The sequence below is a fragment of the Nycticebus coucang genome, chromosome 12 (genome assembly GCF_027406575.1).
Source record: "Nycticebus coucang isolate mNycCou1 chromosome 12, mNycCou1.pri, whole genome shotgun sequence".
Classification (NCBI taxonomy): domain Eukaryota; kingdom Metazoa; phylum Chordata; class Mammalia; order Primates; family Lorisidae; genus Nycticebus; species Nycticebus coucang.
Window position 1 is genome coordinate 16,775,058 of NC_069791.1, and position 24,812 is coordinate 16,799,869.

The 24,812-nt window shown below is 38.4% G+C and overlaps 2 protein-coding genes and 1 non-coding gene across 8 annotated transcripts in view; 1 reads left to right on the forward strand and 2 right to left on the reverse strand.

The window, feature by feature from the left end:
* SPATS2 (spermatogenesis associated serine rich 2) overlaps window positions 1–24,812 on the reverse strand; it is a 132,068-nt gene that overhangs the window by 76,201 nt on the left and 31,055 nt on the right. Inside the window, exon 1 of one of the 2 annotated variants that reach the window (XM_053554105.1) lies at window positions 2,031–2,163. The exons of the other annotated variant lie outside the window; for it this stretch is intronic. Coding sequence (XP_053410080.1) covers window positions 2,031–2,055 — 25 coding nt within the window. The 5' untranslated portion in view covers window positions 2,056–2,163. Of the gene's footprint in view, window positions 1–2,030; window positions 2,164–24,812 lie in introns of those variants that run through there. 2 annotated transcript variants of the gene reach the window in all.
* The window catches only part of DNAJC22 (DnaJ heat shock protein family (Hsp40) member C22), an 88,336-nt gene continuing 63,874 nt past the window's right edge, over window positions 351–24,812 (reverse strand). For all 5 annotated transcript variants that reach the window (XR_008373147.1, XR_008373146.1, XR_008373144.1 and 2 more), the window contains one exon: window positions 351–2,286. The gene's annotated coding sequence lies outside the window, so the exon portion shown is untranslated. The remainder of the gene's footprint in view (window positions 2,287–24,812) is intronic.
* LOC128562934 (U6 spliceosomal RNA) lies at window positions 4,172–4,276 on the forward strand. The gene has a single exon (XR_008373629.1). It is a non-coding gene; the product is annotated as a U6 spliceosomal RNA (small nuclear RNA).

The following is a 24,812-nucleotide window of genomic DNA, read 5'->3' on the forward strand; positions in this document are numbered from 1 at the left end:
TCTGCTAAAAAGCTTTGAGCAATCAATAGTTGTAACAGACAAAAAACAAAAAACAAACAAACAAACAAAAAAAAAGCTCCCCTCCTCTCTCTTCCTGTCTCTCTTGGTCTCTCCTCTCTCCCCCTCTCCGAGCTCTTTCCCTTTCCTCTCTCTCTCTTTTCTCCCCCCCTCTCTCTTTTCTCCCCTCCTTGGTGCTGCTCTGCAGCATCCCTCCCTCGCCAATAAAAACCTTTCGTATAAGCAAAAAAAAAAAAAATAGTTGTAACAGAGCTATTCAAATTTAACTTCTCTAACTTCTCTAAATATTTCATTAAATAGAGAATATACAAGTATTATTGACAAAGGGAAAATATGGAAACACGGTTTATTGTGGAATAAATCATAACTCATTACAAAATGACTGTTAAATGAGATGCCTCTAGAGAACAAAATCTACTAAGTAGATGATAAAAGTCATTATAATTACAGATTATTTGAACTAATAAAACCCCAAACAATGAAAATCTAAATGTATAAATCAATAAATACGACAAAATTTTATAATACTTTGTGCTTTTCTATATCAAATATCAGACATATAAATCATTACATGCATAGATTTTTGATTCAGAAAAAAGTCCCAACACCACAAACTTTATTATCTTTCCAAATAAAGCGTAAATATAGGCTAAGTTTAACCAAAATTAATAATCACTTAATGCCTATGATGTAGTCTAAAATTTAAGTTCATTTAATAGTATTTAGATACCAATTACAAAAAGCAACAATTTTTTTTACAGCTCTGGCAGAAAAGTAATGAAATAAATGAAGACTCCAGTTTTAAAGAGATCAAAGCAATCTGCTAAAGAGATCAAAGCAAAGCTAATACCTAATAGCCTAGAGCATTTGCAAAGCCAGTATTTTTAGGAATACTTAAATAATGCTAAACTTTGTAGATGGAATTATTTTATTGTAAAGTCCAGAATCCTATTTTTACCACAGTATTTTTCATTTGTAGGAGAAAAAAACAAGATGCTCAATGTTTCAACCATTACTGGGAAAAAAACAAACAATTATGATGACTAAGAATTGAGGTTATAAAAAAATTTTCACTTTATAAATCTCTCTCCATAAATAATTCGGTATAATCTAGCCATTCCTTAGAACTCTGATTTTCTTCATACAGTTAAGTCTAGATGAAGAAAATACAATACAATGAAACTACAATTTTCAAAATCATAAGCAGCTCTGATATATTATTCTTTTGAGAGGTTTTTGAACTACCAAGTCAAAATAAAGTTTAAAAGCATTTCTGTCAAATATAACATGTGAGACCGGGATCTACGGAGCTTTGTTTTGAATTAAAGAACATCAATTTTAAATTGAATGTTAAACTGAGTGAAGGAGAAAAGGCCAAGATACCTATGGTCATTCTTTTAACAAATATATTCCAGTAACATGTAATATTAATAGTTCTAGTGCTATTGTTAAATTTGTCCCTTTAAATGTTTGCAGCTATTCTAGGAAAGTTGAAAATAGTTTTACAAAGCCTTTATTGTCCTTCCCCTCATTCAACTACCCTTGACCATTGAGCTTCCTGACTCTTTGGCACTTTACATTTTACTTGAGATAAGAAGCTAGAGTGACACTCCTGGAAGGAAAGGTGAAGGAGGAACAAAAACCACCAGCATTTACTCTTGTTTCATTTCCTTTCTCCAGTAAAATGTTAACTCAAAGGACACAGAATGCTCTGCAGTAAGCTGTCTACCACATCTTCCTAAAGCTTTTACTCTCCAAAAGTGCACCGCCAAGGTGCATTTGGCCTTCCTGTAAGTATATTACAATTTAATGTTTGCATAAGTAGAAAAGCAATTGTTATACAAATTATTCCCAGACTAGTACTACACAAAGCTAATACCTAACAGCCTAGAGCATTTGCAAAGCCATTCAAAACACTTTGTTAGAAACAGTTTTTAAATATATAGATTATAAATGGGGATCATTGCTCTACAACTATGCTTTTAACAATTTATGCCCACGGGTAATCTTACCCTTCTGGCTTTGTTTCCTAGACATTGCAGTTTCTTTGATCTCAAAAAATACAGAAGAAAAGTATCCTTTTGCCTTTGTGTAGGTATCTTTGATTTATGCCAGCAACAAAAGTCTATAATTAGAAGTCATAAATACAAAATCCTGGTTGTTGGAAATTCTGCTCACTGCTGTTAATCTCCTTTCCTTCTCTTGTATCAACTGCTTGTCAAAAAGTATCATTGCAGGCATTCATTCATGTCTCTTTCCAGGAAGATTCTAGAGAGAGAAACAGAAACATACATTCATTCACGATTATAATAATGGCTATATAAACAAAATTTCTGAGCAATACCCATAAAGTTTATTATGTAATTCTCTAAAGACAACTAGTTTACAAAAAATAAATGTACTTTAGAAAGACTATCTGTTGAAAAGCAGTATTTTTTGCCTTAAGAAAACTTAATCTTAGAATCAGATCATCTTAGTTTAGAAAGCATTTTTCTCAGTCTTCTGTATGTATCTCAAACATCTCATCCTTATCTCTGCTTCACAATCTAAAATATTACCTCCCTAAAATCACTCTCTAAAATCTTTCTCACCACCTTATCTTCCCATTCAAATCAAGAGTCTTTTTTCTCTTCCTCCAGAATTTCCTATATCTAACTTCTCAGCTCAAATGCAGCTGTAAAAACTCAGGGAGCTTGAGCAGGGTAATGGAGGGGAATGCAAAGGAACTTTAAAATGGAACACTGAAGCACTAAAATGAAATTAGTCAATACTACAGGAAGCTTCTCTAAATTATAAAGATAAGCTATTGTTTCCATAGTACTAAACATTTTCAAGACACATGCCCAAGATTTCTGGGTAAAGAAAGCAAGGTAAGGATTACAGAACTCTTACTCCTGGACATCTGACAGGAAAAACATTTTACAAAATACAATGCAAGGAAAGTAGCTTTATCTGAAATACTTTCCAATTTGAAAAGAAAAGGAAGGGGTAAGTAGGTAATAGGAAAGTTTAAAAAAATAATCTACCAAGAAAGAAGCGGTGCCTGTGGCTCAAAGGAGTAGGGCCCCATATACCGGAGGTGGTGGGTTCAAACCCAGCCAGGGCCAAAAACTGCAAAAAATAAAAATAAAAAAAAAATTCCACCAAGAAAAAGTACCTCTACATACCACAGTGGGACCTCAGGAAAAGCAGCATAAGCATCTGAGACTTACAATCTTTCAGAAAATTAAGCCAAGGTGGGAGAATCAGCCAAAGCTTATGGAAATACATAGAATCTACCCCCTGGATACAGTGAGCTTGATAGGGAACATTTAATGAGATTTTAGAAAAAAAGTTCATAGGCTCAGTGCCTGTAGCTCAGTGGTTGGGGCGCCAGCCACATGCACTAGGGCAGGCAGATTTGAACCCAGCTCAGGACTGCTAAACAACAACGACAGTTGCAACAGGAAGATTGCCAGGCATTGTAGCCAGTGCCTGTGGTCCCAGTTGCTTGAGAGGCTGAGGCAAGAGAATTGCTTAGGTCCAAGAGTTTGAGGTTGCTGTGAGCTGCGATGCCGTAATACTCTACTGAGGACGACATAGTGAGACTCTGTCTCAAAAAACAAACAAAAAAAAAGACAAGAAAAAAGGGTAGCGCCTGTGACTCAAAGGAGTAGGCTGCTGGCCCCCTATGCCGGAGGTGGCGGGTTCAAACCCAGCCCCCTCCAAAACTGCAAAAAAAAAAAAAAAAAGAAAAGAAAAAAGTTCCTATCTATCAAAAAGAACTGAAGTCTCCTAAGGCAAGCTCTTCTCCACTTTCACCTTCTCAGCTTAAAGAAACCAGTGCTGTGGTGTAAACCTATACTCCCAGCTACTAATTCCAAATGCTGAGGCAGGAGGATTACTTAAACCAAGAAGTTCAAGACCAGCCTGGGCAACACAGGCAGACCTCAAACTCATCTCAAAAAAGGAAGAGAACAAAGAAAAGAAAAGAAGATGAAAGCAAAATCCAACAACTAACAATAGTGTGTAAGTAGGAATGGGTAAGATAGGTCCCAAGTAAGTTTGTAAACATATCAAGGGTATTTCATCTATACTCTATAGCTACAAACAAAAGGTATAACCAAAGCTGTTCACACAGATCATAGAAAAGATAAATAAAAATAACACAACAGTGCTCACTTCAGCAGCACATTTGCAAAAACTGGAATGATACAGAAAAGATTGGCATATCCTACTCAGAGATGGCATGCAAATTTGTGACTTATTCCATATTAAAAGAAAAATAACACAGCAACTACCAAACCTACTGTAACAAAAGGGAAAAATAATGAGAGATAAGAATTACCATGTAAAAGATGAAGACTCTAATCTGTAAAATAATATAACCCCTCAAAACAAAAGCAGATTCCCCCTTAAATGCTTATTTGAATATTTCAAATAAGGATTTGAATTCAATAAAACAAAAGCTATAAATAAAGGATAAAAATAGAATGAAAAGAAAGCAGATTGCAAAATTAAAGAAAAACTGAAAAAACACCATCATTAAGAAGTCAGAAATAGCAAGAAGTACAATAGGCACACATGAAAACAGAATGAATGAACCAAAGAAAGAGCCTTCAGAAGAAAAAAAAAACAGAGATTAAAGCAACTAGAAGATAACATAAGAGCACAAAAAATGATCCAATCTAAGGATAACTGGAATCAACAGAGGGACTCAAAAATTTTAGGACTCAATAAAGAGAACAGAAAAAGCTTTCACAGACAATATACAAGTAAATTCCCTTGAAATAATAAAAGTCCTGAATCTATTCAAATCCCCACCACCTCTAATCCATCACAAAAATATCCTATCTGTTCTACATTTAAAATTTACACCCAGAACTGGACTACTACTCACCACCTACACTGCCATCCCTCCTTTTTAAAAAGTCACAACCATCTCTCACCTGCACTGCTATAATCAGGATTGTTATAGCCTCCTAACTGGCATCCTGAATCTTCTATTCTGCTACTCTCCAGCTTCTATTTCACCTCAGCTGCTTTTAAAATTATTTTAAAGGCAGCAACTTTGTGGCTTAAGCCCTCCAGCAGCTTCCCATTTCATTCAAAATAAAAACCAAAGTCCTTATGATGGCCTAACTTGTTCTTATCTATTCTAATGTCCTGCACCCATCCTTCCTCTACCTCTCTCTGACCTCCCACTGTTCTCCCACACTGGCCTTACAATCATCCTTTTTTAAACTCCAGATATGTTCTCTCCTAGGGGCTCTGAAGGTGTTCCCTCTGCCCAAAATGTTCTTCCCCTCGATAACTATATGGAACACTTCCTCATCTTCAGGTCTTTTTTCAAATGTTACCTTCTCTGTGGTTATCATATGAAACTGTGAACTTGGGGTAAGAAAAGTGGGAGTCTGTGGAACTGTTGCCTGGAGCTACTTCCCGTACATATTCCCCGGGGCCCAGTGGAAAGCCATGAAAACCAGCAGCTTTAATGACAGAGGGGGCTGACTTGATTTCAAAGCAAAGCACAGAAAAATCCCACACCCATAGGCAGTTTGTATTCTTGGTGACAAATAAGCAAGACCAAGGGCTCAGCAGGCCCAAGGTTGCTGTCATAATTGGTGCAATAAACAGATCAATGACTACACAGAAATTTTAAAAGGAAATACAAAAACAAGACTAAAGGGGACCTTGCAACGTGTTCCACACATTCATGCTAGAGATACTAGACAGGGTCTAAACTATCCAAACATTTCTGGCTGATCACAAGTGTGTGCATAAAGGTGAAAAAGGCACAAGAAAGCCCAGTGGAAAGTAACTGTTAGGATAGACTTTTAAAATATCCAAACTTTGAAAGTGGTCCAAACACACAAAAAGATCTACAGGCAGAGGGTGAAAGAAACGTGTACTATTTGGGTATTTTAGTACAACCTTTGACTAGTCATTAACTGACCACTAGCCTAGTAAGACATAGGTACAACTCCAACAAGCCAGACTTAACTTTTTTTTCTTTAATAAAAAAACAGGGGCCGGTGGCTCACGCCTATAATCCTAGCACTCAGGGCAGTGCCTTGGCTCAGTGGATAGGGCGCTGGCCCCATATACCGAGGGTGGCGGGTTCAAACTCGGCCCCAGCAGAACTGCAACAAAGAAATAGCCAAGCATTGTAGAGGGCGCCTGTAGTTCCAGCTACTTGGGAGGCTGAGGCAAGAGAATCTCTTAAGCCCAAGAGCTTGAGGTTGCTGTGAGCTATGATGCTACGGCACTCTACCCAGGGCAACATAGGGAGACTCTGCCTCAAAAAAATGAATAAATAAAAACAAATAAAATACCTAGTTTCAGCAATAACAACAACAAAAAACTATTAGATATGTAAAGACGCAGAAAAGTGTAACCTAAACTCAGGAGAAAAAACAACAGGAAATTGAAATTGTGCTTGAATAGGCCCAAATGCCTGACTTCACAAAGACTTCAAATTTCTTTAAAGAAAGAAAAATATGGGCCAAGTGCAGTAGCTTACACCTGTAATTCTAGCACTGTGGGAGGCCAAGGTGGGTAGACTACTAAAGCTCAGGAGTTTGAGACCAGCATGAGTAAGAGTGAGAACCTGTCTCTACTAAAAATAGAAAAACTACCTGGACATCATGTTAGGTGCCTGTAATCCTATTCACTTCAGAGACTGAGGCAAGAGGATCACTTGAGCCCAGGAATTTGAGGTTGCTGTGAGCTAGGCTAACAGCATGGAACTCCAGCTTAGGGCAAGAGAATGAGACTCTGTCTCAAACAAACAAACAAATTTTTTAAAGTAAATAAATAAATAAAAGAGCCAAACAGAAATTCTTAAGTTGAATACCAGAGTAGAAGAAAATAAATCAATGAACTTGAAGAAAGAGCAATGGAAATTATCTGAAGAAGACACAGAAAAAAACGATACAAAAGGGAGCTCCAAAGATCTGTGGAACATGTCAAATATATCAATATATACAAAGTAGAAGTTCCAGAAGAAGTGAAGCCAGGGGATAAAATAATGACCCAAATAATGCACACTGATTATTTTTTAAAATGTTATCTAGAGACTCAAGAAGCTCAATGAACTACAACTGCAATACACACAGAGATTCATAACTAGATGTAACACAGAGAAAATGATGAAAGCTAAAACCAGAAAATTTTGAAAGCAGCAAAAACAAAAACAAAACCTAATCATGTACAGGGAAGCAACAATGTAACAGCTGACTTCAGATCAGAAATAAGGGAAACCAGCACACGGTGAAATGATATTCAAGAAAAAATTGTCAAGCAATACGATATCTAGCAAAACTGTATTTCAAAAATGAAGGTGAAATAAAGGCATCCTAAAGACTTACAGAGAATACAGTGCCTGCAAATCTGACTTACAAGAAATTCTAAAGGAAGTCTTTCAGGCTAAAAGGAAATGGCACCAGATGGTAACTTGAATCTACACAAAGAAATGAAGAGCACTGGGAAAAACAAATCTGTAGGTAAATATAAAACATATATTTTAAAATTTTCTTCTATTAAATTCTTTTAAAAATACAAGATTAAGTAAAGCAGTAATAATACTACAGTGTTGGGTGTACAACAAAAATAGGTATAACATATACAATAATTGCAAAGAAGCTTCATTATAGAATTAAAGTAGCAGTAATTTAATTAAAATAGACTGTGATAAGTTAAAATGAATATTGTAATGTCCAGAGCAAGTACTAAGAAAAAATTAAAAAACAGTAAAAATAAACAAAAGACAACAGAAGAATCATGCATTAAAAAAATCTATTAAACACAGATAAGGCAATAAAAGAGGAACAAGCAAACAAAAAAGATAAGAGACATATCAAAAAAACCAAAATCAAAATGGCAGAGGGAAATCTAACTGTATCATAAATTACATTTAATATAAATGGATTAAAGACTACGTTCAAAAGACAAAAATTGTCAGACTAGATGAAAAAATAAAATCCAACTGTATGTTGCCTATAAGAGATACACTACAGAGTAAGATACAAAAAGACTGAGAATAAACAGGCAAGAAAAGATGTATCATGCAGACAGTAATAATAAAAGAGCTTAAGATCAGACAAAATAGACTTCAAGACAAAATATTTCTAGAGAAAGAAATACATCATCATGATAAAAGGGTCATGATGTCAGAATTATATAACAATTATAAATATATAATCCACCTAACAACAAGACCTAAAATACATAAAGCAAAAACTGACAGAAGGAATAAAGAGTTCAACAATAATAAAGATTTCAGGCCGGGCGCAGTGGCTCACGCCTGTAATCCTAACGCTCTGGGAGGCCAAGGTGGGTGGATAGTTTAAGCTAATGAGTCTGAGATCAGCAAAATGAGTTTGAGCAAAAGCGATACCCTGTCTCTACGAAAAATAGAAAAACTGAGGCAGGAGGATTGCTTGATGCCCCGGCACTCTACCTAGGTAGGTTGACAGCTTGAGACTCTGTCTCAAAAAAAAAAGCAAAAACAAAAACAATAATAAAGAACTCAGTATCTGGGAGGCGCCTGTGGCTCAAGGAGTAGGGTGCCAGTCCCATATGCCAGAGGTGGCGGGTTCAAACCTAGCCCCGGACAAAATCAAAAAAAAAAAAAAAAAAAAAAAGAACTCAGTATCTTACACTCAATAATTGATTAATAACCCAAACAGAAAATCAGCAAAAATAGCTCTGCTGTTTTTATGCATAAAACTTTATTCTAAAACAGGCATGCCCACTGGTTATGTATAATATATAGCTGTGGTTTTTGTACTACAACCACAGAAATCAGTGTTGCAGCAAAGATCACATGGCCCGTATTTGCCATATGGCCCTTCCTAGAAAAAGTTTGTCAAACTATGTGATAAGACATATACCCAAAAGAAGTAAGTACATATGGCTACAAATGAGAATGTCAATAGTAGTTTTTATTAGTAACAGGGTGGAAACAAAAGATTGTGGTATGTTAAAATAATGGAATACTACTCATTTAAAAAGGACCACTGCGGGCGGCGCCTGTGGCTCAAAGGAGTAGGGCGCTGGCCCCATACACCAGAGGTAGCGGGTTCAAACCCAGCCCTGGCCAAAAAAAAAAAAAAAAAAGGACCACTGCTACATATAACATAAAATATATCTCATAGGCACTGTTTGGTTGTTTACTTATTTAGTTTTCTTTCTGTCTATCTGGCTATAGAGACAGGGTCTGGCTCTATTGCTCAAGCAGCTGAAGTTGCCTGATGATCACAGCTCACAGAAGCCTCAAACTCCTGGGCTTAAGTAATCCTACTGGCCTCAATCACCCAACTAACTGGGACCACAAGCATGTGCCACCACATCAAGCTAATTTTTAAAATTTTCATAGAGATAAGAGTGTCACTATGTTGCTCAGGCTGGTCACAAACTCCTCAAGTGATTCTCCTGCCTTGGCCTTCCAAAGTATTATAGGCATGAGCCACTATGTCTGCTCATCATAAGCATTATGTTAATTTAAGCAAAGAAGTCAGATCCAAAGAGTGTATACTGTATGATTCCATTTATATGAAGTATATGAACTGTCAAGAGTAGTATCTAGTGATAGAAGTCAGAATAATAGTTACCTCTGGAAGGAAGGCATTAGTCTGAACAGACTTTAGGGACCTTTCTAGGAGGTAAAATGTATTTTGATCTAGTGTTACTCATATGGATACAACATATATAAAAATTCATCAAGGTATACCCTTAAAGATTTGTGTATTTTACTGTACATAAAACAACTCAAAAAAATTTTTTTTAATTTTTCTGTAAAAACTAGGGAGAAAAACCTCTTTCATGTTTACATGGATGGAGCTGGAACATATTCTTCTTAGTAAAGTATCTCAAGAATGGAAGAAAAAGTACCCAATGTACTCAGCCCTACTATGAAACTAATTTAGGGTTTTCACATGAAAGCTATAACCCAGTTATAACCTAAGAATAGGGAGAAGGGAGAAAGGGAGGGGAGGGAGGGGGAAGGTGGGTAGAGTGAAGGGGATTGGTGGGATTACACCAGCGGTGCATCTTACAAGGGTATATGTGAAACTTGGTAAACGGTCTGTGAAGCTAGTGAATGATGCCCCATGATTATATCAATGTACACAGCTATGATTTAATAAAATAAATAAATAAAACTAGGGAGAAAAATTCCAAAGAGTACTCTCAACTAATCTAGTCGCTTGCAAGAAACTATTCAGTCAAGCATTTTTCCAAAATGAGAAGAAAATGTATATAATACATTGAATTATATACAAAACCTGGAATGTTTTTAAAAATTTAAAAAATAAAACTTGAAATTTGAAGAAACTAGTAATTAATAACAGCTGGATGTATTGAAAAGAAAAATGATCAAATATGGATGTTTATATTAATTTGTTGTTGCTTATTAAATAATGAAGCAAAATTCAAAATGGTCAGTCTGGGATAAGTTACCTCAGGGAGCTACAGTTTAAATTCCATATTCAAATTAGTTTTGCTCTAAAGAAGTCCATGGTCACAGACCACACCCCTAGTATGAACTAGGGCCTGTGAACCAGAGGGTACAACTCAATGACTCACTCTTAAGGAAGGGAAATGGGAGAGAAATAGACGTATGTCGTTTTAAAATCTATTACTTTGACTTATAGTTAATCTTCATATTTATTTTTCATTTCAAATCACAACAAAAGTGAGCATATGGTTTTTGTTTGGTTTTTGAGACCGAGTCTCAAGCTGTCACCCTGGGTAGAATGTCATGGCATCATTGCTCACAACCTCCGACTTGGGCTCAAGCAATCCTCTTGCCTCAGTTTTTCTATTTTTAGTAGAGACGGGGTCTCTCTTTTTGCTTAGACTTGTCTTGAACTCGTGAGCTCAAGCAATCCACCCAACTTGGCCTCCCAGAGTGCTAGGATTACAAGCGTGAGCCACTGCACCCAGCCAAGCATGCAGTTTTTATATTTCTCAGAATGGGACACAGATGAGAAAGAGAAACAAAAAACAGAATAGAGGTTACCAGGGGTTGCAGGTAGGAAGAGTTATTGTTTGATGGGTAAAAAGTTTTTGTTGGGGAAAAAATTGGGGGTATAGACAGTAGTAATGGTTACACAACAATGTGACTGTGTTTAATGCCTGTGATATGGCATCAATACACAAATGGTAAAATGATAAATATGTTATGCATATTTTTTAAAATTTCAGTAACAGATCCAAAAAAGCCAAAACAATCTGCAAAAAGAGCAAAGTTGGAGGCCTCACACTTCCTGATTTCAAAACGTATTACAAAGCTACAATAATCAAGACAACGCGGTTTTGCCATAAGACAGACCCCTAGACTAGTCTTTATGGGGTCTAAACAAAGAGCCAAGAACAGAGAGCCAAGAAATAACCCCCTATATAAATGGTCAAAAGATCTTCAATGAGAGTACCAAGACCACTGGGGAAAGGACAGTTTCCCAAAAAATGTTAGGAAAACTGGTTATCCACATGCAAAAGCATGAAGCTAGACCTTTACTTTACACCACATACAAAAGTATCTAAAAATGAATTGAAGACCCAAATGTAAGACCTAAAACTATAAAACTCCTAGAAGAAAACATCAGGAAAAATCGAAGGACACCAGATTTGGCAATTATTTCTTTATATAACAGCAAAAACATGAAAAAATATACAAGTGAGACTACATCAAACTTAAAAACTGTGCAATCAACAAAGTAAAAAAGGTAACAGAGTAAAAAGACAACCTATGGAATGGGACAAAATACGTGCATATCATACATACCTGATAAAGAGTTAATATGCAGAATACATACAGAACACCTACAACTCAACAAAACAAAACACAAATAATTGAATTTTAAAATGGACAAAGAAGTTGAACAGACATTTTTCCAGAGAGTATGCACTAATGGCTAGCTAGCCTATGAAAAGATGCTGTTTCACTCATTAGAGAAATGCAAATCAAAACCACAATGATGCATTGTGTCTTTAAGAAAATAACCAAAACAACAAGATATCACCTCACACCCTCCAGAATGACTGCTACCAACTCTCCCCCCTCCCAATAAAAATACCAAAAAGCAAAATAAGTGTTGGTAAAGATGTAGAGAGATTAGAAAGTTTGTATACTACTAGTGGGAAAATAAAATGGTATAGCTGTTATGGAGAACAGAATAGGAGCTCCTCGGAAAATTAAAAATAGAATTAATATATGATCCAGGAATCTCACCTCTGGGTATATATTCAAAAGAACTGAAGGCAAGATATAAAAGAAATATTTGCAAACTTGTGTTCACAGTAGCAATATTTATAATAGCCAAGAGGCAAAAGGAACCCAAGTGTCCATCAAGGGAAGAATAAACAAAATGTAGTATATACATATAATGTAATGTCATTCAGCCTCAAAAAAGAAGGAAATCTTGTCACATGCTACAACATGAACCATGAGGACATTAAGCTAAGTAAAAGAGCCAGTTACAAAAAGTTACTGTATCATTCCACTTATATGAGATATCTAAATAGTCAAATTCATAGAAAAAGAAAGTAGAATGAAGTTGTCAAGGGTTGTGCAGAGAGAGGGAAACAGGACACTGCTATTTAATGGATTCAGAATTTTTCGGGGGGGGGGTTGAGGGTTTTTTTATTTTTATTTTTTTGAGACAGTGTCTGGTTCTGTGAACCAAGGTGGCATACAGTGGCCCAATCATAGTTCATTGTAACCTGAAACTCCTAGGCTCAAGTGATCCTTCCACTTTACCCTCCCAAAGCAGCTAGGATTACTGAAGTACACCACCACACCTCACTAATTTTTTTCTTTCCTTTTTTTTTTCTTTAGAGATGGGGTCTCACTGTGTTGCCCAGCCTGGTCTCAAACTTCCAGCCTCAGGTGATCTTCCTGCCTTGGCACTGAGGTTACAGGCCTAAGCCATCATACCCAGCCCAGAATTTCAGTTTTGCAAAGATAAAAAAATTCTGGACATCCATTATGTAACAATGTGAATTTACTTAACACTAATGAACTGTATATTTTAAAAGTTAAGATGGCAAATTTTATATTATTTTCTTACCAGTACTGAAATTTTCAAAATTTTCAGGAATATGGTGATTTGAGAAAAAAAAAAGATGATAAATGTTAAACATGGGTGGTTGGTATAAAGCCATCGCTATTAGCAGAATATCAAACCAAAGCACATGCTCTGCTGAGATTGAGTATATCGTTGTTATAGAAGCCACATAGCAGAATGGATAAGTGAAGGCTCTGGAGCCAGACTGCCTGAGTTTCCATTCCAGTTCCATCACATCATGGCTAAATGACTTTAAACAAAATACTTACCTTCTCCACTTCTCAGTTTCTTTTCTTTCCTTTTTTTTTTTTTGTAGAGACAGTTTCACTTTATGGCCCTCGGTAGAGTGCTGTGGCATCACACAGCTCACAGCAACCTCCAACTCCTGGGCTTAAGCGAGTCTCTTGCCTCAGCCTCCCGAATGCAAATAATGCTAGCGCCTTCCTCACAAGATTGATACATGGCTTTATTGAGGTCATACAGATGTACGTATGATGTAGTCCTTAAAACAGTGTCTAACACTGACAACCACTCAATAAACACTGTCTGATATTAACTGCAATGAAGGACATGTTCCATAAAACTGAAATATTCTAATCATAGATTATATGTAAGTTTCCTTACAAAGAAATGGGACTTTACCAAGATTATGGGTTACTGGAAATAGATCATAATTATTATTAGAGCTTTCAAATGGCAACTTTACTAAATTTAGGTGATGTACAATTAAGACACTGGAATAGTCTGAAGTACTCTAAAGATACAGAAGGTATGATTTTCAAGCCTTAGGGTACATGAACTTTAACACTGGCAGGCTTTATATGGATCTGACAAACTAACAAAGGATTGATTGGGCTGTACACAAAGGTACTTACAGTTTAGTCATACTAAATTTAAAATATACAGTGTTACAAAATCTATTTATAAAGAGAACCATGGAAGAAGGGAGGATGAGTGAGAAGGATAGAAAATAGTAAGAAAAATAAATCATCTTCCATAATGAGAATGTCTCAAAGTGAAAGATTTTAAAAAATCATTATAACCATGTTATTTAGAAATATAGAGAATAATACCAGAAGAAACACTTATGATTACCCGTGGAAGCCAGAACAGGGAGTTGAGGGAGGGAGGAAAGCAAGAGGATGGAGTGCTCAAAGTTACCCAATGCAACATTATTTATAAGAACAAAATATTAGAAACAACTTAATTATCCATTAAAAGAACACTGGTTTAATAAATAACGATTCACCTAGGCAATGAGATACGTAAATGTTTTTGAGAAGTTCTCTATATACTGATACAGGAAAATATTAAATGAATATGATGAGGGAGAAGAATGTACTTATACTGGCTTGCGTATACATACATATACATAAATTGTGTATCGGAAGGATAAATAAAAAAAGTGTAGCAGTGACAATCTATTGGGGAATGTAAACTGAACAGATGGAAAACTAAGGTTTAAGAACTTTTTTAGTTTACCTTTTTGTATTTTGATATTGGAATAGCATAAACATCTTTTCTTTCTCTTTTTTTTTTGTGAGGCAGGGTCTCTGTCACCCTGGGTAGAGTGTGGTGGTGTCAAAGCTCACAGCAACCACAAACTCCTAGGCTCCAGCAATCCTCGTGCTTCAGCCTCCAGTACTTGGGACTGCAAGCACACATCACAACACCTGGCTAATTTTCCCATTTTTAGTAGAAATGGGGTCCCACTCTTGTTTAGGCTGTTCTCAAACTCCTGAGCTCAAGCAATCACCCACCTCAGCCTTCCAGAGTGCTAGGATTACAGGCTTGAGCGATGGTGCCAGTCAATATGTACTCTTTTACAAAAGATCCCTCCTCCATAAATTAAATCAAAGCCCTCATTTGAATCTATTTTTTTAAATTTTGCTTTCAATTATCTTGGTTTGAAGTTTTTCAACTTTTCTTTTTTTTCCCTTTTATTTATTTATTTTATTGAGATAGAGTCTTACTTTGTGGCCCTTAGTAGAGTGCCGTGGCATCACAGGTCACCGCAACCTCCAACTGTTGGGCTAAAGCAATTCTCTTGCCTCAGTCTCCCAAGTAGCTGGGACTACAGGTGCCTGCCACAATGCCTGGCTTTTTTTATGGTAGAGACAGGGTCTCAACTCTGGCTCAGGCTAGTCTCAAACCTCTGAGCTCAGGGCAATCCACCCGCCTCAGCCTTCCAGAATGCTAGGATTATAGGCACGAGCTGCCACGCCCAGCCCCTCATTTGAGTCTAAATAATACTTATTCCAATTCAAAAACCAATCAACAGGTTCAAGAAATGTCAATAAAGAATTAAGAAAGGCTAGCTCGCTATACCTACAAAATAACTGAGAACAAGAAAATGAGGGCTGGGCACCTGTAGCTCAGTGGTTAGAGCACTGGCCCTGTGCACCAGGGGTAGCAAGTTTGAACCTAGCCTGAGCCTGCTTAACAAAGCAAGAAAAGGCTTGGCACCTGTAGCTCAGCAGTTAGGGCACCAGCCACATATACTGGGGCTGGTAGGTTCAAGCCTGGCTTGGGCCTGCCAAACAACAAGGACAACTACAACAATAAATTGCCCAGCATTGTGGCGGGCACCTGTAGTCCCAGCTACTTGAGAGGCTGACGCAAGAGAATCGCTTAAGCCCACTAGTTTGAGGTTGCTATGAGCTGTGACTCCATAGCACTCTACAGAGGGAGAGACATGGTAAGACCCTGTCTCAAAAATAAAAATAAAAATAAAAAACAAAGAAAGAAAATAAAACGATAAAAGTTCCAAACACAACATTTCTTTATTCATTTTTAGAGTTCTGGTTATAAGAAAGGCTTCAGAATATCATCAGTTTACCAATAAATACCATTCTCATTAGCTACATAAAGAAATATGAAAAGAGCTCTCCCATTTCCCCACCCCCAAGCCTCTATCACTGCACCCAGGAGCACAAGATGCTGGCATATGTCAGGCTCCATGTGTGGCTGCTCTGGAGTATCATTTTTCATTTCCTGGGAGGACATTTTTTCTGGTGAGCCAGATTTTCTTCTTCCCTTTCCAGCTACTCTGACAGCCCTGAACCCCACCATGTAATGCCTCAAATCAATAAGACTGGCTTCTTGGCTCAGGGCCCATAGCTCAGTAGTTAGGGCACCAAACATATACACTGAGGCTGGCAGGTTGGAACCCTGCCTGGGCCTGCCAAATAACAATGACAACTACAACAAAAAAATAGCCAGGCCTTGTGGTGGGTGCCTGTAGTCCAGCTACTTGGGAGGCTAAGGCAAGAGAATCGATTAAGCCCAAGAGTTTGAGGTTGCCGGTGAGCTGTGAGGCCGCAGCACTCTACTGAGGGCAACATAGTAAGACTCTGTATCCAAAAAAAAGACTGACCTTTTTGTATTCAGCAGTTAGCTCAGGCACCAGCATGCCAATGAAACCAGTGAAGTGTATCTGCTAGAGACTACCCTGTTTCTTCTTGAAAGATAATTAAAGCATGGGTCAGAGCAAGATGGTAAACTAGAAACATCTCCTTTCTAGTCATTCACAGGCAGGCAGGAGAAAGAAAACTCCACCCACCTCTGGCTGGAGAAATATAACCAAAAAAACCCAAGAACATCACTCCAGGGACACAGTGAAGCCAGAGAGGTCTGGAGCTGAGGAAAACCAGCATAGAAGGTAAGTGCTTGGGAATGGGAAGGGGCCAACCAGCAAACCCATCGGCAGAGGACCGGGGACAGGAAAGGGCCATCATGCAGTTTTTTGATTTGGGGCTAAACAGGTCCTTAGAGCTGCCTTGGAAGGCTGAAATGAGTGAGTAGACTCGAAAAGCACGTAGTGTTCAGATTTGAATACAGGGTAGGGTAGATTTCCCATCTGCTTGGCTACTAGGTGAGCACCACCACTGTAGAAAGGCCATGTGGGAGAAACAGTCCACAGGGTCCTAGTGTATGGCTGGCTGGCTCTAGTATGCCTGCTGAGCTCAGGCATCGATCCTTGGGGTGAATTGAGTGTCCCTCATGCCCCAGCGAAGGCCGCATTGTTATCAGAGGACACTGTTTGACATGTGTCTTAAGCAATTTGGGGAGAGCATTAGAATCTCAATCCAACAGGGACTGAATGCTGACAACACCACCAGGCTCTGATGGAGGGCAACTAAGTCAGGAAGACAGGACTTGATATCCTCTGCAATTAGAGTGGCTCTGGCCCTCATTTTCCACAAAAAAACCTAGCATGTGTTCTCTGTCTCTTAACACCACAACACCACCTGGTGTCCAGGCAATATATTAATATATATACACACACACATACATAGTGAATGTGTGCATTTCTTTCATTTTTTCCATTTCTTTTTTGTTGTTGGTTTTCTTGGTTACATTTTTTTTTTTTTCCAGAGACAGAGTCTCAGTTTGTCACCCTCGGTAGAGTGCCGTGGAATAAGAGAATTTCTGAAAATTTAAAATCCATTCTAAGTGGAAAATCAGGACCGTGAACCATATGATGCCATTAACTCCTCCCTACTACTATTAAAAGACACACTGCCCCCCAAATTGCTCAACACTAGTCACCAGCAGCAGCTGTAAGTGTGGGAGTAGAGGGAGCTCAAAAGGAGCAGAGTTGGAATACATTATCTGTTTGGCTCCTCCTGCTTCACAGCTAGCTTGGTGGTTAGAGCGGTCTGTACCTCCTCCTCACCCAGGTGGCCAAGCTAAATTATCCTCAGCTGATATGGATTTAAACAATACTGATAATTTTATCCCCATCCACTTTACATACACATAAACTCCATTCCTCCTAGCTTCCCAAAGCACACAAGAGCAAGCAGCTTGAGGCAAAAACAAAACAAGATAATTAAGAGCAACTTTATGCACTGATTCCAACCCATAAAGGGAGAGTCTACGCACACAGAAAAGGCAATTTTTTTTTTTTTTTTTTTGTAGAGACAGAGTCTCACCCTATGGCCCTCGGTAGAGTGCCGGGGCCTCACACAGCTCACAGCAACCTCCAACTCCTGGGCTTAGGCGATTCTCTTGCCTCAGCCTCCCGAGTAGCTGGGACTACAGGCACCCATCACAACGCCCAGCTATTTTTTGGTTGCAGTTTGGCCGGGGCTGGGTTTGAACCCACCACCCTCAGTATATGGGGCCGGCGCCCTACCGACTGAGCCACAGGCGCCGCCCAGAAAAGGCAATTTTAAAGGCCCTGCTAATGTAAAAATTATTAATTGATTAATATTTATTTGAAGACAGAGTCTCACTTTGCTGCCCTCAGTAGAGTGCCGTGGCATCATAGCTCACCTCAAACTCTTGGGCTCAAGCGATTCTCTTGCCTTAGCCTCCCAAGTAGTGGAGACTACAGGTGCCTGCCACAAAATCTGACTATTTTTAGAGACGGGGTCTTGCTCTTCTTCAGGCTGGTCTAGAACCCATGAGCTTAGGCAATCCACCTGCCTCGACCTCCCAGAGTGCTAGATTACAGGCGTGAGCCACCACTCCTGGTCCTGATTAATAATTATTTAATACAAATCTACTATGTGCCAATACTTAACGATAAAAAAACTATAAAAGATGAAATATTATTCAGCTTTGAAAAGGAAATTCAGATACATGTAATATAACCTGAATGAATCTTAAATATTACATTAACTGGGCAGTGCCTGTGGCTCAGTGAGCAGGGCGCCGGCCCCGTATGCCGAAGGTGGCGGGTTCAAACCCGGCCTCGGCCGAACTGCAACAGAAAAAAAATAGCCGAGCGTTGTGGCGGGCACCTGTAGTCCCAGCTACTCGGAAGGCTGAGGCAGGAGAATCGCTTAAGCCCAAGAGTTAGAGCTTGCTGTGAGCCGTGTGACGCCACGGCACTCTACCCGAGGGCGGTACAGTGAGACTCTGTCTCTACAAAAAAAAAAAAAAATTACATTAACTGAAATAAGCCAGTATAACAAAGCAAATACTATATGATTTCACTTATTTGATGTACTAGTCAAATTCTACAAAAAGTAGAATGATAGCTGCCAGAGAGGAAGAAGAACCGGGAGTTATTGTTTAATGAATGCAATTTCAGTTTGGGAAGACAGAAAAAAGTTGTGGAGATGGATGGTGGTGATGGTTGCACAAAAATGTGAATGTAGTTAATGCCAGTGAACTGTATGCTTAAAAATGGTTAAAATGAGATCGGACACAGTGGCTCATGCCTGTAATCCTACCATTCTGGGAGGTTCAGGAGTTTGAGACCAGCCTGAGTGAGAGCAGGACCTGTCTCTACTAAAAACAGAAAAACAAGCCAGGAGTGGGGCACATGCTTGTGCTCCCAGCTATCTGGCAGGCTGAAGCAAGAGTTTGCTTGTGCCCAAGATTTGAGGTTGCTATGATGACGCCATGGCACTCTTACAGAGTAAGACTCTGTCTCAAAAACAAAAAAGTTTAAAATGGTAAATTTCATGTTATGTTCATTCTATAACAATTTAAATTTAATTTTAATTTACTTATATATGTTTTTAGAGACAGGTTCTCACTGTCATTCGGGCTGGAATATAGTGGCATCATCATAGCTCACTTCAACCTCAAACTCCTGGGTTCAAGCAATCCTCCTGTTTTAGCCTCCTAAGTAGCTGTTAACTACAGGTAGAGGACACCATGCCTGACTCATTTTTAAATGTTCTTGTACAGACGGGGTCTCACTATGTTACCCAGGCTGGTCTCAAACATCTGTCCTAAAGCGATCCTCCTATCTAAGCCTCCAAAACTAGTAGGATTACAGGCGTGAGCCGTTGTGTACAGCCTAAAAAAATTTTTAAATGCAGTAAGAAAAACACCTATGAAAATAATTCATTTCTTAGCCCAGCAAGAAACCTCTAGAAATGCTAAGACCCCCCCCCCAAAAAAAAAGAAGAAAGAAAAGACTATTAACCAAGAGCTGTGTCTCACACCTATAATCTTAGCACTTTGGGAGGCCGGAGTGGAAGGACTGCTTGAGCTCAGGACTTCCAGGCTATACTGACCAAGAACAAGATCCTGTCCCTAATAAAAATAGAAAAATTAGCAGGGCATCATGACAGACGTCTGTAGTCCTTGCTACTCAATAGTTTGAGACAAGAAGATCGCTTCATCCCAGGAGTTTGAGGTTGCAACTGCTTTGAGCTATGATCATGCCACTGCACTCAGTACTTAGGGCAATAGAGTGAGACCCTGTCTCAAAAACAAAAAAAGGAATAGCAGTTCTCAGTAATTGTTAAAAATAATCATTAAAGATCTTATACACACGGATATTAAAAACATAAGTCAAAAATATACACAAGCATATGCTAATACATTTGAAAATTTGAGTTACAAATTTCTTGAAAAACATAAGTGACAAAACAAAATAGAAACACAAGCACAAAATAGACTCACACAAAAACAGGAAATCTACATAATCCTATAACCTGTAAAAGAAACGGAGGTCATAATTTAAAATTCTCTCATAACAAAAGGACCTCATCTCTTCTTTATTGCTGGTATTAGGGTAAATTGGAATATGGAATACATCATTACTGTATCAAGCAGCACATTTATCAATCCTATGTCCCAGAGATTACGTTCCTAAACACTAAGAGAAATTCTTACTCATAGTACAACAGAAAACATACAGTATTCGTGACACTTAAGAAAAAGGAAACCGTCTCGGTGCCTGTGGCTCAAGAGCCTCAGGCGCCACCCCTGAGCTGGTGGGTTCGCATCCAGCCCAGGCCACCAAAATAACAATGACGGTTGCAACCAAAAAATAGCTGGGCATTGTGACAGGCACCTGTAGTCCCAGCTACTTGGGAGGCGGAGGCAGGAGAATCGCTTGAGCCCAGGAGTTGGAGGCTGCTGTGAGCTGTGATTCCACCGCACTCTACCCAGGGCGACAGCTTGAGGCTCAGTCTCAAAAAAAAAAAAAAAAAAAGAAAGAAAGAATATGGGGGCAAGACATGATTGCAAGAGGGACTTTACCTAACAATTGCAATCAGTGTAACCTGGCTTATTGTACTCTCAATGAATCCCCAACAATAAAAAAAAAAAAAAAAAGAAAATGAAAAACGGACATTAAACCTATAAAACAATATGAAAAGGACAGCAATGCAGACCTAAATTATAGAAGTGAAAAACCTAATAATCAGCATATGAAAAGATGTTTATAAACATTAGTAATGACAAAAGTAAAAACTACAGCAAACTACCACTTACTGCTTATTGGGCTGGAAAAACTAGAAAGCTCAACGATGCCAACATTGTTTAAAGCAGTATTGTCAGTATTGTTTGCAAAGGCCAAAAAACAATTGGAAATACCCCAAATGTTTATTAACAATAAAAGAGAATGTGGGAATGTAAAAAAAAAAAAAAAAAAAAGAATTATATACCACAATTTTGTAAACTCAAAAAAAAGAAAGAAAGAAAGAAAAAGGAAATAGTGGCCAGGCACAGTGATTCATGCCAGTAATCCCAGCATTCTGGGAGACTAAGGCAGGTAGATTGCTTGAGCTCAGGAGTTTTAAAGGAGCCGAAACCCTATCTCTACTAAAAACAGAAAAATTAGCCAGGCATGGTGATGGCAAGTGGCTGTAGTCCCAGTTACTCAGGAAGCTGAGGCAAGAGGATCACTTGAGCCCAAGAGTTGAGGTTGCTATAAGCTATGACACCACAGCACTCTACTAAGGGTGACAGAATGAGACTCTGTTTCAAAAAAATGGGTTGGCACACCTTTCATATGTCTCGTGGGACATAACCACAAGACAAACTCTACCTAACGAAATCAAATATTTTGACCTGGTTGCTTGTACCCTCACATTAACATAAAATAAATTTACTTAAAATTAAAAGAAAGAAATGGAAACAACCCAAATGTAATTAATAGGAAAATAAGTAAATAGTGATATACTCCCCAAATAAAGTAGTATACTGCAGAGAAAAAGTCGACTACAACCATATGCAACAATGTGAATGAATTTCAGCAATGTAATGTTAAATATTAAAAAAGAAAAAGTAAGTCCAGGGTGGTGGCTCACGTCATACTCTGATGGCACTCCCAGCTGAACATCTGACAAGTGGGAAGGCCGAGGCAGGAGGATTGCCTGAGCCCAGGAGTTCAAGACCAGACTGGGCAATATATTAAGACTCTGTTTCAAAGAAGAAAAAAAATGAAAAGAAAATCCCAGACTACATATAGCATAATATCCTTTTTATAAAATTCAAATACAACTAGTACTAGACCAAGTATTATTTAGGCACACATCTATATCTGATAAAACTACTTTTTGAGAAGTCAACAGAAAGTAAACAAAAAAATCAATACAGCCAGGTGCAGTGGCTCACGCCTGTAATCCTAACACTTTGGGAGCCAAGGCAGGTGATCTCCTGAGCTCAGGAGTTCAAGACCAGCCTGAGCAAGAATGAGATCCCTGTCTCTAAAAACTAGCCAGGAGTTGTGGCAGGTGCCTATAGTCCCAGCTACTTGGGAGGCTGAGGCAAGAGGATCACTTGAACCTAAGAGAGTTTGGGGTTGCTGTGAGCTATGATGCCAGCACTCTACTGAGGGGTGACAATGTTAGGACATAATCTCAAAAAAAAAAAAAAAATCAATACAGTATTAGAGAAGGAAACATGTAAGTTATTGCCAATATTTAATATTAAACTTCTTAGGTTAGACAGGTTCATAGATGTTCTACATAACATTTAAAAAAACAAACAAAATGTCAGAAAATAAGTAACAGTTTTTAAATAGGGCCATTGAGGGATGTAAAAGAACTGATCTTCACATACTGCTAATAAGAGTATACAAATCTTTTTAGTAAATTTAACTAAAGCTGGCGGCACCTGTGGCTCAAGGAGTAGAGCGCCAGCCCCATATACCGGAGGTGGTGGGTTCAAACCCGGCCCCAGCCAAAAACTGCAACAACAACAACAAAATAAATAAAAAAAAAATAACTAAAGCTGAACATAAGCATACCCTATCCCTCAAACAGTCCAATCCTAAGTACACAGCCAACAAAAATACACGTACAATGTACAGGATATGTTTATAGCAGCATTATCTGTAAGAGTTCAAAACTAGGAAGAAACCTAAATATCTATCAATGATAGAATGGATAAATTATAACATATTCACAGAACAGAATACCAGACAGCAATGAAAAAGAATGAGCTACTCATGATACAATATGGATGAATTTCAAAAGTAATGCTAAGCAAAAACTGTCAGGTACAAAAGAGTACATGCTGCATGTTTCCATTTATACAAACTTGTTAATAAGCAAGCAAAACTCATCTATAGTGAGAAAAGTCAGAATAGTGATGGGGAAGAAAATCTGGGTCAGGGCATAAAGAGGCTTCTAAGATCCTGGTAATGTTCTATTGTCATGATCTGAATAGTGGTTAGATGTAGGTGTGTTCACTTTGTAAAAATTCATCAAGCTGTACTCTAAAGGATTTTGTATTTTTGTTGCTGTTGTTTGGTTGGTTTTTTGTTTGAGACAGTCTCATTTTGTTGTCCTTGGTAGAGTGCCGTGGCATGATAGCTCACAGTAACCCCAAACTCTAGGGCTTCAGCGATTCTCTACTCTCAGCCTCCCAAGTAGCTGGGACTACAGGCACCTGCCACAACTCCCAGCTATTTTTACAGATGGGGGTCTCGCTCTTAGGCTGGTCTTGAACCTATGAGCTCAGGCAATCCGCCTGCCTCGCCCTCCCAAGTGCTGGGATTACAGGCATGAGCCACCAAGCACGGCCCAGGATTTTGTATTTTACTTTGTGTATATGTTACATGTCCCCCCAAAGAAAGTTTACCAAAAAAAAGAAAACAAACTGAAGATGTTCTTCTACCTCTTACCTTCACAATTTAACTGATACTCTCCACTCCACTTAGTATAGTCCGATGGCACCCTCAACTGAACACTGGTGAGCTAAGAGGCAACACTGGCATACACTGGGGCATCTCTGCTTCCACTACACTACACTTACTAAGAGTCTGATGCATTTGTTGTTCTCAAACCTACTTAATACCCACAATTACAATTACATAATTGTAATGAAATACTAAATTAATGAACTATGAATATAAGTTGCTATTTCTTTGAAAACTAAGTTGAAGGCTCTGCAAGACGGAATGATACTGCTTTAAAAACTGTCCTCAGTTTAAGTGTGGGAGAGACACATATACAAGCTTGGGGGAAATTAAAAAATCTAGGAGGAGGGCAGCGCCTGTGGCTCAGTGAGCAGGGCGCCGGCCCCATATACCGAGGGTGGCAGGTTCAAACCCGGCCCCGGCCAAACTGCAAAAAAAAAATAGCCGGGTGTTGTGGCGGGTGCCTGTAGTCCCAGCTACTCGGGAGGCTGAGGCAGAAGAATCGCCTAAGACCAGGAGTTGAAGGTTGCTGTGAGCTGTGTGACGCCACGGCACTCTATCGAGGGCGATAAAATGAAACTCTGTCTCTAAAAAAAAAAAAAAAAATCTAGGAGTCTACACTCATTGCTTCAAGTCTCTAAGAGTTCTCACTCTACTTAAAAAAACTTAAATAGAAGTTGCAGGCAATATAATTAATTCCAAAAGAGTTCTAATCAACACACTCATACCAAATACATCAAAAGATTAGTGAATAAATGTACATTTGTTTTAATCTAAAATAATGTTTTAATCTAAAAATGTTTATGTATGTATGTATGTATCATTTTTTATTTCCTATTTTAACCAACTTTTTCTTTTTTTTTTGGCCGGGGCTAGGTTTGAACCCGCCACCTCCGGCATATGGG